Genomic DNA, 14987 nt, shown 5'->3' with positions numbered 1-14987 from the left:
ATTATATGTAAAATTTAATGTATTTGGAACAGCAGGTACATGATCAGTAAAAAATAATTACGGAGTAAATACAAATAGATATTTTAACTTCTTAAACCCTTCGTTAATTCATTTTTAAGTATAATAGTTTACGTGATCATCATTTCGATTATTTGCCAAGTAATAATTTTAGACATTCTGATTTCAAATTCAAATACACCTAGTTAGTTTACATTTTTCAATTACGTAAATCAAGGGTTGTGTTTAAATACTATTCTATGACTGAATTCCGCAAAGCGGTGTAAAACACTGACATTTAATGACGTTAAAAAACTAGAAGTAGCAAAAATTCTTGTAACACTTAATAGCACTATCATTTTCACTTACAACAAGTTTAAATAATAATAATAATGGGATTTAAACTCTTTTTTTCTGACATACGCCTTTAACAGAGACCACCCATTGTTCATCTTTATTTATTTAACTATACCCATATTTTTACAATTATATTTATGATGTGGGTGGAATCGGTTACTTCTTTCTTATCCAAACGACGACAATGTGATAAATTCCACTGCTCCCATTAATTATAATTGTTCACACAGCCGCTGCCTGGATTCGAATCTGCAACCTAAGTCTAAGTAATCAAACGGTCAAAGTCTAACGCCTTAGACCGCTCGCCCATTTAGGCTCTACCGAGTTTATATAGTGTATGCAAAAAACAAAAATTATGTTATGTCAGCGTTTTACGTCGCAGTGGAACTAAGCAGCTGAGCGCTGAGGTTTTTCTGATAAAACGAGAATAAAATATTCTAAAATAATATTCCGGGTTATTATTCATCATAAAAACCGAAGAATAAAAAAACGATTATAATCGTGGGACCCCCTTTAACCGTGGGACCCCCGTGGGAACGAAGTTTCTTTACATCCTTTTTTGTATATGTACATATATATATGACTACATTTGAAAACAATTTCAATCACTTAGACTCCACCCAGATAGACGCCGTAAATTCAGCCACGGGTGCTATAAACTATATTGAAATTGAAATTGTTTTCAAACACTTTCAATTGATTGAAAACAAAAGACAGCCTGACGCACGGTACAAAGTACGCCACGACCGAGGACTAGACCTCTCCAAGATAGGAGCCTTTTTTCTTGTTACTCTCTTCACTCGAGTTTCACGTCCTTATGTTCTTGTGTACAATACTTTATGCTTTCTTCCGACAACAAGTTGTACCAACATAAAATTCTGTTTCATATTCGTAGAAATGTATGTAACTCAAACAGGTAAATATAACAGTAACTTCAATACTTCAAGTTTAGAAATGTAAACACAGCTTTACCGGTGAGTCAATCTTGCTGAAAATTCAAAGAGAATAACAACTACTTACACTTACCCCACGAAGTGAACATGCTTTGAAAGAAATAAAATAAATTTTAAGCATTATTTTTGAAATAAAAACACAGTTTTGTAGAAAAATTAATCACTAATATGTAAGTTATTATTATAAGAGAGTTTATCAAATGTTTTCTGCAGGTTTGATAATAAAATACTATGAATATCAAGTGCAACTTAAAACGATTTAATTATTCATTTTTAGCGTAAAATGAAAAAAATCATTGCCGTTTTATGTTAGATTGTTCGAAACTTATTGGGAAATGTTTTTCAAGAAACCGTTCGTAAAGAAAAGTATTAAAAGGTATGTTTGGTATACTAATAGTAAACATTACCCCGCCAAAAAAAGTTGATATGAAATACATAACCCCGAATCAACTAGTAATTATTTAAGGGTTGTTAGTCTTATTTTCTTAAGAAAAATCCGGAAAACCAAACTAATTCAAACTAACTAACTTCGTGTATCTCTATGTTAATTATAACTTATCCAGTCAAATTACACTTTGAAGGTTACAAAAATTCCCATTGAGCTAAAAATTGGTATGAATGTTCAGAATACTATTATAAATGAATTGTGAAAAGTCCCCATCAATCCCCCTTGTGCAAAAAATTTTATTGAGGGGGGAAGTTTGCAAAAATAGGTTTTTCGCGTTTTTCAGCAAAACGGTGAGTTTAACAGCAAAAATATTTTAGACAAAAATTTTAGATCATTCAATTTGCTACAAAATGTGTCTCTGCACCTTTTTTCATAAGTACTGCCGTTTTCATGATATAGCGGGTCAAAGAATTGAAAAAATTAAATTTGGTACAGAATCAGATTATCTATAATTTTTGTCTGAACTATTTTTGCTGTTAAACTCACCGTTTTGCTGTAAAATGCGAAAACCCTATTTTTGCAAACTTCCCCCCTCAATAAAATTTTTTGCACAAGGGGGATTGATGGGGACTTTTCACAATTCATTGATAATCAATAGTATTCTGAACATTCATATCAATTTTTAGCTCTATGGGAATTTTTGTAACTTTACTTATATTTTATGGACTAATTTGACTGGATAACATGTTATCAATTTATGTTCATATTTTGAGTAAAATACGACTTGATTTTTGCAGGGACGCAGTGCCAATAAATTCATTACAATCGGATGGTACTATTAATATTAGCCATAATTTAGAAAATATTTCAAATATAAGTTTAACAATAAACGATTGTTCAGTAAACATGTATCAATTAAAACAATTACTTTTATTAATGTTATTTGGAATCTCAATCGTTAATTTCACATTAACAATATTAAATACACAAAATATTGCAGTGAATAGTACATTATTGCAACAAATGAATACAACTACTGCTATAATTACAAAAGATGTTCTTCGAATCTCTAATCATTTATCTGGAATGGAAAGTTGGAAATATATTTTAAAGTTAACTAGCTATTTTGATGAAATATTTCCACAGGCTAGCTATTTTGATGGAATATTTTCTCAAATATCAAAAATGTTTGCATCTATTTGTGTGTTTGTATCTACAAAACCAATGTATTTAGTACCTATTTTTGGTATTTGTACACAAATGATTTTGTCTGTTCACGGAAGAGTAGCCAGATTCCGGAATTTATTGGGATGTTTACTTTGGGGATGTACTTTATATCTACAAGAACAGAGAGCTTTGGTTGAAGATAATATTCTAAGCCGGGTAAGTGTATTAATATTTTTGAATGTAAATTTCGATGTATAATAGACTGAATGAAAATAGCAATTAAGAGTCTCGCTCATTTTAATGATTCATTGGCACTTGAGAGTATGTACGTGCCTGGAAGCAACAATTCACTCTCCTACCAAGAAAAATAGTATCTCAAGCCTTTCAAATGGACACAAGTAATAGAAATACTACTGAGACTTGCTTTCATGCAGCATCGCAGCATTAGAGAGTGACAATTAGAGACAAATAACATATCTCTTAGAATAATTACGATTAGCTAATTCATATTGATGATGACTAGTTATAATAAAAAAAAAAATTGATTTAGGTAATAGGAAATTTTGAAATTTTATTTCAAATACTTCTCATTAATTACCTTTGATGTTCGGTAAGGATATTCGGACAATATCGTGTATCTAACGGTTATTTAACATGATTACGCTCATTCATTGATTCGCGGGTTGGCCATACCTATAACGGGGGTTGAGATAACAGGGGGTCTGCGGATTTTTTTGGCTTTTTGGTTAACCTTGTGATTTTGTTCATTCACTAATCGTCAGCAAATCTGATAAAAGCTCAAAAAACTTACAACTTTTGTAAAAAGAATTAAGGCTTATAATTTGTTTTTAATTTCTAAAATATTTGTTTTTTAGGTTCTTTGTTCAACATTGATATTATTTTTAGCTGTTCAAATACTTCTAACGTCTGAACAAGAAGTGAAAGTCTACAATTTAAACATTACAGATACATCACCAAAGAGTTCAAAAATTCGTATTAATAAACGCAATTTATTTTCAAAAGATACAAATAAGACATTCGAATTTAATAATGGTATTGATAAAAATAATATAAACTTTTTTAATAATCTTAATCAGAATAATTTATTACATCGACCAAACGAAAATTTATTTTTAAGTAATGAATCTAAGAGCTTATTTAATGAACCATTAAAATTTGATAATTTAATTAAAATATCACCAAAAAATACTGTTGAAATAAATACTCTTGACACTTATTGTGATTCATTGAAAAATTTAAAATTAAGTACAAATGCAAATTTTATTTTAAATAATAAAGTTAATCCACATTTTCGACAGAAGGAGTATGGTGTTCAACAAGTTCCTGATATATTTGTAAAAAAATCGGTACTGATATCACCGACTCGTTTTCAAAAAGTTTCTCAGGAATCGTGGGTTGCTGGTGGTTATTGGAAACATGATCAGTGTGAATTTGTAACATCGAAACTTAGAACTGATCAAATATTATTTAAAAACTTAACACCATTAAGCCGATCATCAAGTCAAAGTAGTGGGTTTAGTTCACAATCTGATCAAAACAGTCTTATAGAATCAACAAATTCTTTTAGAACGTCTGTAGTTAATTCGAAATTTTTTTTACCACAGTATGATGATCGATTATCGGTACGATCAGAACCAGCGTATCATAGTAATATTTAAAAATTGTATATTTTTGCACAGGCTGGCATAAAAATGAACGATTTCAATAACTTTATCTTTTTATTAAAACGATAATTATATTTATTTTTGATCTAATACAAATGTAATTGAATAACAAATGCAAGGATTATTAAACCGAAAAAAAATTTTGAACATTTGTTCTGTATTCGCATCCACCACCACGAAAATTGCAAATTTGGAGTGGCACATAGAATCGTTATTTTGATTAATAAAATGATTTTTCTAAACAAAATAACAGATAAACATGAATAGTCATCTTGTGGCCACCATAAAAAATGCCGCATTTTTTAGAATTTCCCCAAATAAAAATATTTTAGCTTTGTCATATTCGAAGTTACAGCTGGGTGCTAGATAATTTTTTAATCACTAATTGAACCCAAAGATTTGTTGTCTATTTCATTGCAAATATTGTTTTTAATTGCGGACGGCTCAAAAAACAGTTTCTAAAAAATAAAATCATATCGTTCATTTTTGTGCCACACTGTTTATGCCATGTAATAAGTCTGTTAAAAACACTGCCATTTTAAAACTTTGTGAATTCCTTTTAAAAATAGTTATCTTGTGATGTATATATATAGAAACTAAGACGAAAAGTAATCACTTCCAAAACTACAGAATATTGCCAGAAAAATTAATCAAACTGTGATTTTTTTTCGATTTTATTTATTTACTCACAGTAATAATTATGAACAAATCAAGTGATAATTATATTGTTCCTAAAGAAAGGACACTCCACAGAGTCGTTGTTTATGGTAGATTGTGTGAATTGTAAATATTTATTTTGCTTATTTTTATTTTAGTACGTTAAATTAAAATTTATGTTATTTGATAATTGTTAATATTATATTTAATAATTTTTGATTTGTTTTAAAATTCAAATAACTGGCAGCTAAGACCGTGCTATACATTCGCGTGGTGACAAACACTAAGCTACTCATATAATTGTAGATGCCAAATACTTTTCTTAAAAATATTTCAAAAGGCAAATACACGAGTCCGTTGTTTTAGCCGCCTATAGTAAGCTTGTGCTGAGAATTGAAATTTTACTTAATGAATTTAGATTTATTTTTTAAATTATATAAAATTTATATACTCAGCCCTGCCTTGTTTTAATCGGCATTCCGCGTCAATATAGCGAATTACATTTGGGATAAAGCAAATAGCGAATAATAAATAAGTGAAAATGTGTTTGGTATTCGTCAATAAGCGAATATGTGGCGCCGTGTTTTGGGTAAATGTTAACTGCTAATAATAATACAAGACTGCAGCGCACATTCAATTTAGACTTTTTAACGCATGTATTTTACATAAGAGACTTAGACAAAGTTTCAATGTGTTGCAATAACTATTTATTTGAATTACAAGAATTAAGGAAATGACTAGAGTTTGTGAAGAAAATAAAACAAAAATTGCTTACTTTTAAGAGGCGGAGCTTTTTAAAGACTACAAACAATTATTTATAAAAAATTGGTTGATAAATGGCACATTTGTCGTTTGTCATTCACAATTCTTCGAATTAATAAAAAGATTAAATTACCTAATTTAAAAAATATTTATTTTTAATAAAGGGGGCATTATATTATGTAGAATATTAAAACATTTTCTATTTTTGTATCTAACTTTAATTGAGCCTGTGGAATCTGAAAATTCCTTACACATGCAAATTTTCATATTTACTGGAGTAGTGATAGAATTCAAAGGACGAAAATTTCTTGATATCTGTTTGGGTTTTTATTCAATTTTAATTATTATATCACATAACTCATTGTCTAATTTTTTTTATAAAATGAAGGTTTCCGTAGTAATTTAGTGTATTATTATGCATCTTATAGTAGAATCATACAATTTTATATTAGGTTTGTTTTTGTACCAAAATGTGACCGATGTGCGCTCGGTCTGATATTATTAAAAGTATAAGGACTAAAAAACATTTAAGGTGGCGAGCATACTAGAAATATCATTATGACAAAATCTCGATTTCCGATTGAATCCGATTTAAATTCATTCATTTCGATTTAAAGCTTTGAGTGGATTTAAATACGAATTAGTTTTTTCGGAACGACGTTAAATTAGATTTTTTAGATTAGGATTAAATCTAATCTAATATGTTTTTTTTAACACGGGTATAGTTAAAAACAAAAATTTTTGAATAAACAATATAAAAAATTACCGCCAAGAGTATTTTTGTCATTTGTCATAACTATGGACTTATTCAGCATAAATAGTTTTGCTTATTCAGCATGGTTTTATTGCGCGTGCTTTTATTCGATCAACAGTTGTGTCTATTTCTGCTGAACAAGCCGTATTAGATTTCAAGAATGATCAAGGAATATTTTCGAGTTTTAAATCGCCACCTAAAATTTGAAAATTCAAAATTATTGAATAAAGTCGATTTTTCTCATATGAAGTAGAATTTTTATGATCATAAATTAAAAAAAAGTGCAATATATATATCTTACTCGGGCAAGCCAATTAGGAGAATGGTTTTTTTAGTATACCTCGATTGTTTGTTGATATTGATACATAAATCTATTGAGGGAGCTCAACTAACTCAAGTTTAGTATTTTAAATTAATATTGGCATTTGTTCAAAATAATTAAATTTACATCATTTTTAAATAAAGTTAAAGAATTTAAATCATTTCATTTATATTTTAAATTATTGTATAAAATACCTCGAACAAATTCTACATTCATATTTAGTTTAAAATCACTTTTGTAATAAAAAAAAGTATTTTTTTTATATTGTTGCTTAAAATTTATAAAAATATTGTAATTAAACCTACAAGTGTTCAAAAAAAAAATCTTTTTAAATATATATTGATAGTTTCAATACACAATTAACTAAGGGACAGACTTTCAAAACGCAGTTTGTCTACAACCAAAATATTTCCAAAATATTCCCAACGAGTTTTTTTGAACTTAACCATTCATAGGAGAATACCATGAAGATATTTTATTAGCAAACTTGCAGGGAAAAACGATAAATTTATCGTCTATTATAATTTGATGTACGAAACTGCTAGTAGCAAATTAGCAGCTTATTTTTTTAAATTTTGAACAAACTACGTTTTCAAAATCTTTCCCATTGTTTTCATTTAAAATCAAACCTACATTCGATTGTTAGTTGTGGTCAAATTTTATTTACCAACACAAGTTTTTGGTAATTCAATTATCGGTGTTTTTATTGGTTTCATTTGTATTTTAGTTAATGAAAATTTATTTCCTAAAAGTTTATTCGATCTACGAAATGGTGATTTTACGTAATCGGTAGGTTTTGGAGGAAGATACTCATTTCCATATTCACTGAAATGTCGATTATCTTGATTGTATTCCCAATGTTTAAATGAAGAACTTATTTCATCATCGTATTTAGTTATATTTCCAAAATTTTCTGTGAGTTCAATTCGCTTCCTTTTTGGAATGGGTCCGCTTAATCCTTTTTTAAAATGTCTGTAGGTAAGGTCATATGTGGTTGCAAAGTTTTGTAAAAATTCTTCACCATTCCACATTAAAGTATGTGATCCTAGACCCTATAAATATTTTTTAAATGTAATTCGTTACATTTCTTTTTGGGGAATACGGACTATTACAGTAAAAATTTTAATATGGTGGCAGTGTTACATTTATCAAAACGATAATGAATTTTTGTGAGAACCTTTTGTGGAAATTTCGCCTAATCTGAACTTAAACAGTGTTATTATAATGTCAACATTTCTTAAAGAAAAACTAAGGCCATGAAATGTAGGAAATACATGCATGTGTTAAATACATTTCATGACCTATATTATTGAAATAGGAGATTTTTGTAACAATTTGACTGTACTTGAAAGTTTTTTTTTTGTAATTGACACGTCAAACGTTTTGACTCATCCTTTTCGAAAAAAAGTTAACTCTTTGCTAGGGTCGTGAGACAGATTATAATTTATTACATAAATTAAAAACTATAATCGGTGAACTCATTAATTTTTTAGACTAAGAACTATGGACTCCGATAATATTTTCATTTATTATTTTCGCTGGAAATATGTACAAATAGTAGTTTGCGCTTTCCTTTCACCACGCAATCGGTAGGGCTCTTCGCCATATTATATTTTAATAAGTTTTGAAGATACTTTGATTCTCATTAAAATGAGTAACTTTTCATTCTGCAGCCGTACTGGCCAATCTTTTTAGGAGCGATTTTTTTAAAAACTTACGAAAAATTTGAATTTTGACTCCCTGTTGATACAATTTTAATATGATTATAATTTAATCAAGGTGTACTAACCTGTGCTTTGAATTTCGGTTTATACATTTCAGTGTAATCTATCGGTTGCATATTTGGCCTAGAAAAATGTGCATTATATATTGATCGATGTTTATGTTGATGTTTTTCATATTTGCATTCATCTTCAAACCAATTTCCAATTTTCACACCTTTTGAATAACAGTGAACTTGCTAGAAATTTTATTTTGACCAGTTAAAATATAAATAATATTCATTGGAAATGAATAAAAAATAGAACTTCCGAATTTTTTTGTTTCAGATTTTGATATAAGAGTAGAGGTCGATTATTAAAAATGTTTGAAAATTACCTCTTCATTGAGTGTTATATGTGTTCTTTTCATAAGGAAATTCTCGGTAACGGGGCGTTCTTTTTCACGGTACTCGAAAAATTTATGATTTCGCTCACAAGCTTGAAATTGATGGTAATCCAATAACAAATAGAAAAGTCATTTTCTCCGATATCAATAAAACGGTGTTGAAAAATAGGAAATTGAAATTTTCTTATTGTTTTACTACCTAGAGTTTTCTTATGTAAGAAGTTTCCAACAGTTCAGAAACAACGCATATGCAATGTCTCAACAGTGAGGTAATCACAATGTTTTTTAGGCGTGGGCATGCGGTGTATATGTTTTCTTATATTTTTCTAAAAAATACAAAAGTCGTGTTCGTCTAACGATTCGGTGAATAGTTACCGATATATCACATGAGCCTAAATTTGTTATTCCTTGTAATAGGTGCAATTTACCTATTGCTCCCAAATTGTTGCCACTGATCAAGTTAGAAGTTAGTTTGGGTACGATTTATTAGTGCTTCATATGCTAACAGAAAATATATCGAATTGATATACTTCTGCCGTTAATTGTCGTTCTAAGATGGTTGATATCAAACCGTTACATTTTTTGATGGCGAGACAAACTATGACGCCTAACGTAAATTTAGAAAAAAATTAACAATAAATTATATAATTTTCTTGATCGTAGACGCGGCAAGCAAGTCTCAAGTTTCAGTCTTCTTGACAATGTATTTCTTTTAATTAAAAAAAGGCATAATTCTTACTGGTGTAGCAACACGCATATGGAATTTTGAAGTCTGAAATTTTGAAATTCTATTTGTGTTTCTCTTCATAATTACAATCAATATAAAACAAGATTAAAACGAGACCATATAAAAATATTTATAAAAAAATTTATTAATGTCAATTCAATCCATCAAATTAACAAATTTTGTTTTTGTTATTTAAAAAATATTTTAACTAATAGTTAGCACTCCAACTTGATTATTTTGTGTTTTTTCAATTTCACTTTTGAATTTGGATATAGTTTCTTTAAATATTTTTAAACGCTCTTTTAGTTGAGCATTCGAAGCCCTTATTTTTCCTTTCGCCTCTAAAATATTCTTCAGAGTTGTTTCTTTTTTTTCTTCAACTGTAAAGATAAAAATTTCAAATTATATAAATAGTTTAATAATTTAAAATTTAATATTCAATGAAATAAGGGAAAAAAGTCAATATAATTTTTAATAGACTTCAAACAAAAAAGGAGGAGGTTATCAATTCGACTGTATTTTTGTTTGTTTGTTTGTTACCTCAGAACTTTCGACTGAGTGAACCGATTTTGATGATTCTTTATCTATTTGAAAGGTAGTGCTTCCCGTGTGGTCCCATTTCATTTTAATCGAGTTCTGATAACGGCGTCCATGAGAAAATCATAAAAGTCTTAAATTTGCATTAAGTATGCGCGACAAGAGGACGAATAACTCAATATCACGCTAACCGATTTCGATGATTCTTTTTTAGTGATAAATTAGTGCACTTCAGATTCACTAAAAATCACAAAATAAAAAAAACTTTTAACAAAAAGATAACCGACTTCAAAAGATGAATTTTTCCAAAATAAATTAATATGCACTAAAAAGTAAAAAATAACGATAATATAATGTAGTTAAAATTATTGTTATTTTTGGAGTCGGTGTCAGCCAAGGAAACAACTCTGACAGAACAGTTTGCTACATTAACTTGGCTGACACTGATCCAAAAATAACAATAAAATTTATCTTTTGAAGTCGGTTTTCTTTTTGTTAAAAGTTTTTTTTTTTGGGAATAAGTATTTAGCCAGGTAGTTTCAAAATTATACTCATTTCAAATATTATCTTGGTAAGGCTTACTATCTGCTAGGTTACCCGATAATGTTATAAGTGACTATAACTAAGTAGCGTAAGTTTAACAAACGCGCATCTGTTCTAAAAATTTTTGGAATAATTAAAATATTTTCCTTCGCAGCCATTTTTTAAGGATGAATATTTATTGTTACACAAAAATTGAACTAAAAAGAAATAGCATCATATCTTTACTTGTTACACGTTTCCGTTGTATTCACGAAATTAGTTCCCAATGCGATAAAGTAAAAATCATAGAAAACGTATCCAAAACAGCGAACTTGGATATAATTACAAAATGTATTACTTACAATTACTTTCATGTTTCCATTGATTTAGTGATATAGGCTTTGTATTCGTCAGTAAATGTTGCATTAATTGTGTTGGATCTTGAAAAACAATTTCATCATACGATTCAGACACTAAACCTTTCGTTGCGTCCGCTATCAAGTTTATTGGAACATTGCTACCAGCTTCTCTGTTAGATGTATGGAATAGTTTCAAAATATGATACATCGTTGTCTAAAACAACAGTGAAAGTATAAGGAAAGTATATAAATTTTGGTAATTTTAAAATAATTATTGGAATTATACACTTACGGGTCTTTCATTGGGATCATGAAAATAAATTTTAATGACAATTTCAAATTCACCCCAACCAGTTTCCGATACTTCATATGGTGGTTTTGTAGAGATTCTATTAGGATTAGCGTAACTTTCATGCAATTTAAAATGAACTTTTTTCACGTAAGTTGACATGTCTTCATTGTTATACGGCTTAACATAAACTGTCCATTTGTGGGTATGGCCATCTTCCTCCCGTTTTTTACCGAAATATCGAGCTATATTTCCATAAACAATTGGTTTCACAATACACACTCCCTATTAAAAATTATATATGTTACTAAAGCACTTTCGGTAGCGAAGCGACAAAAGCTTTGAAATTAAGTATACAGGATTTATCAATAAAGGCCAAAACATGTTTATAAGTGACAAATGTCGCATATATGTTATATAATTTATGGTCGAAATCTGGCCAATAATTCTGTCCGAGCTTATAGTTATACACGCGATTTTTGGCACACTATAAACATGTTTGGCTTATTACTTCAGTGTGGATCGTATCGGATCGTTACTATTTACTGATGCTTCGTTCGTCACTTCTTCAACATTTTTTCTACCTAAAGGGTTGACTTACTTTCATACGACCTCCGGAATCTGGACCAAAATCTGTCGGCAAGCTCATCTTATTTCCACTCAATTTAATGTGCCTTAAGAATTTTTAACTTAATATTTTCTAAATTTAAGATTACTGTTTTAAACAATTTTCATAGGTTATACGGCATTTAAATGTCAAATTATTGTTTACAAAATATAGAAAATAAGAAACTAACTAACCCATTGAGCGAATGTTATGCGCAACTAGTTCCAACATTCAATTACAGATGGAGTAAACAATTACAGAATGGTTCAAACATTTATTGTCCTTTGATCCAATTGTTGAGTTTTTCAAATAATTCGAATCAAATTCTTTTGAAACGAAAACAATTTATTTAAAATAATTTTGGAAATATTTGTGTAGTTACTAGTTAGTGATGGTATGGAAAATTAAGTTTCAATTTCCAAGGTAAATTTTCGTAATATTATGATTCGTTGTAGACGTTGTAGATTAATTTTTTTTATATTATATGTAACTTATGTAATAAATGCTAATTAACAAAATTAAAAGTGTTAACTAATGTATTCATGATTTAATATAAAATGTTTCAATATTAAGCGAAAATCAAGAAATATTTTTGGAGGCGCTCGTACGACTTTTCATGAAATTTTGAGATTTTTATGGTTATTTAATTTTTTACATTTTAGTCTTCTAATTGTTTTCGTAACTTTTTCAAAAATGATTAAATCGTATATATAATCGAATGATATACTTTAAACAGATTCCTCAAGGGTTTATTTTATATTCCTACAGGTTTACTTTAAACATGTTCCTTTTAAACATTTTCTGTAAAACAGTTCTCTCTTTAATAGTTTTTGTTTTTATGTCCTGTATATATAAATATATTTCAACGTTGTAACGCTTAGAAATATATTGATGAAACAAAAAATATTTTCTAGAAAATACTGCAAATTTTCGAAAACTATAGAACAAATAGCGGCCGTGAGGCCGCAATTTGTAGATTTCTTGAACTTTTCTAATTCATTAAAGATAAATTCAACATTGTCTATACAGGATATTTTAACAATTAGCTCAGTCAATTGTTTATTTTCACATATTTTTGTTTATATCCTGAACATCCAATCTGTAGGTTTAGTAGCGATTTGTAAATGGTAATGTTATTTTTTTCGATACATGGAGATAACAGCAATTAACTTACTTACTCGATAAATAGTGAATTTTTTGAAAAACAGCTCCACCGATGAACACAGGTTAAACTAACATTTCCACAACATTGTACCGGTAAACGAATTTTTTCTTGTAAATGTAAAAAAATGGCCGGATGCTAAACCGTAGTAAATTCAGTAAATTTAATTGATAAATAAATTAATGCTTTTAATCTTTGTAGATCAAATAGACTGTAGAATTAGTAACTTTAGTTTTTTTCTGTATAATATATAATATATATAATAATGCTTATGTATAATAAGAAATTTATAGTCCAGTAATATTCGCCCGAAAAGAGCCGACAAATGCATGTCTATCGAATTTTTTTCGAAAGGGTGCTAGATACTTATTTTATTTTTATCTGTATAATATGTCTTTATAATAAATATGTAAAACTATTCGAAATGTGCTGAATTTTGCAGTGCGGTTCCCGTGGCTAACAACAGACTACAGAAATAATAAGTAACACAAAATATCCACAGTATTTTATTATGTATAGGCAATTTTATTACAGATATGATATACAAATTACATAATGAACAAAATTTTATCTTAAAAATCAAATCGGTGCGGTACATTTTTAGACCGAGGATCTAGTTTTTGTTATTAGCCAGCACGACAAGTTTTAAAATGAGGGATAAATCATGGAAATTGATAAAGGAATAAAGAAGATCTCGCGGAGTAACAGATAAACTAGATACAGAAATACAGTGCAACCTCGATATAACGAATCTGAAGGAAACCAGTAAATATTCGTTATATCAAGTAATTCGTTGAACTGAGGTTCGTTATGTTGAGGTTAGATTGGTCTAAAATTCGTTATAAAGAGGTAAAAGAATAGTTTTATTCACCTCAATATGTATTACGTACTTATACTAATAAATGATAACACATTTTTATCAAATTACTACATATGTATATGTATTTGCTATGTATTTATACTATTTCTTGATAGTTGAAAATTCGTTATATAGAGGTTGTACGCAAAGAATATTCGTAATGTAGAGGTATATTTTATATTGACTCTTATGGACAATTCAAGGGGATTACGAAAAATTCGTTAAATCGAGGAAATCGTTATATTGAGGTTCGTTATATTAAGGTTGCACTGTAGTATATAAGATGGCTGAATATTTTTGATATTTTTTCTGAATTTAACCTATATACAAATCAATTATTAACGTGATTCTACAAAGACTAATGTAATTGTAATAAAGATTTTTAGAGGCTAAAAAAGGCTATAATAATATGAGCTTATTTAACACCTATATCAAAATCAATTATTAACGTGATCCTGAAAAGATTAAAAAACGGTACTTATTAGTACCGTAGCCATTCTAGATTAAATTGTAATATCTAGTTTAAGAGGTTATAAAAGGCTGTAACCAGAGCTTATAATAGTTTAAGCTCATGGTTTAACTATAATACATTATAATCCGAAAGATTTTTGAGCATTATTTACGTGTGTATTGAATATTAAGATCAAACATATTAAAAAGGCTAAAGGTATGCATCTAGCAGCCTTTCTCGAGTGTAAATGTAACTTTCGATTCTGGGTATCTTAGGGACTACTTAAGAATTCGAAAAATTTGTGAGTTTTTGACGAATATTACGAG

General features: G+C 28.7%; 2 protein-coding genes across 2 annotated transcripts; one reads left to right on the top strand and one right to left on the bottom strand.

Moving 5' to 3' along the window:
• Nucleotides 1-1352: 1352 nt before the first annotated feature.
• Nucleotides 1353-6129, top strand: LOC123294973. The gene is made up of 4 exons (XM_044876163.1): nucleotides 1353-1477; nucleotides 1585-1683; nucleotides 2493-3078; nucleotides 3738-6129. The coding sequence occupies exons 2-4, from the start codon at nucleotides 1643-1645 to the stop codon at nucleotides 4539-4541; spliced, it is 1431 nt and encodes a 476-aa protein (XP_044732098.1). The 5' UTR covers nucleotides 1353-1477; nucleotides 1585-1642; the 3' UTR covers nucleotides 4542-6129.
• A 1570-nt stretch (nucleotides 6130-7699) lies between these two features.
• On the bottom strand, nucleotides 7700-12334 carry LOC123296035 (YEATS domain-containing protein 4). The gene is made up of 6 exons (XM_044877497.1): nucleotides 12184-12334; nucleotides 11586-11867; nucleotides 11297-11507; nucleotides 10104-10255; nucleotides 8832-9002; nucleotides 7700-8094 (listed from the first exon to the last, which is right to left on the bottom strand). Exons 1-6 carry the CDS (start codon nucleotides 12229-12231, stop codon nucleotides 7702-7704), a joined length of 1257 nt encoding a protein of 418 aa, XP_044733432.1. The 5' UTR covers nucleotides 12232-12334; the 3' UTR covers nucleotides 7700-7701.
• Nucleotides 12335-14987: the final 2653 nt, after the last annotated feature.

This window comes from Chrysoperla carnea, chromosome 3 (genome assembly GCF_905475395.1).
Source record: "Chrysoperla carnea chromosome 3, inChrCarn1.1, whole genome shotgun sequence".
Lineage (NCBI taxonomy): Eukaryota > Metazoa > Arthropoda > Insecta > Neuroptera > Chrysopidae > Chrysoperla > Chrysoperla carnea.
The sequence above is the reverse complement of the archived record's forward strand: the minus strand, read 5'-3'. Positions and strand labels throughout refer to the sequence as shown.

Coding starts and splice junctions, on each gene's coding strand:
- LOC123294973 (XM_044876163.1), top strand. CDS start 1,643: ATGTTTTTCAAGAAACCGTTCGTAAAGAAAAGTATTAAAAG. Junction 1,684..2,492: donor GTAAAGAAAAGTATTAAAAG/GTATGTTTGGTA, acceptor TGATTTTTGCAG/GGACGCAGTGCCAATAAATT. Junction 3,079..3,737: donor AAGATAATATTCTAAGCCGG/GTAAGTGTATTA, acceptor TTTGTTTTTTAG/GTTCTTTGTTCAACATTGAT.
- LOC123296035 (XM_044877497.1), bottom strand. CDS start 12,231: ATGAGCTTGCCGACAGATTTTGGTCCAGATTCCGGAGGTCGTATGAAA. Junction 11,868..12,183: donor ATTCCGGAGGTCGTATGAAA/GTAAGTCAACCC, acceptor AATTTTTAATAG/GGAGTGTGTATTGTGAAACC. Junction 10,256..11,296: donor ATGGAAACATGAAAGTAATT/GTAAGTAATACA, acceptor TTATCTTTACAG/TTGAAGAAAAAAAAGAAACA.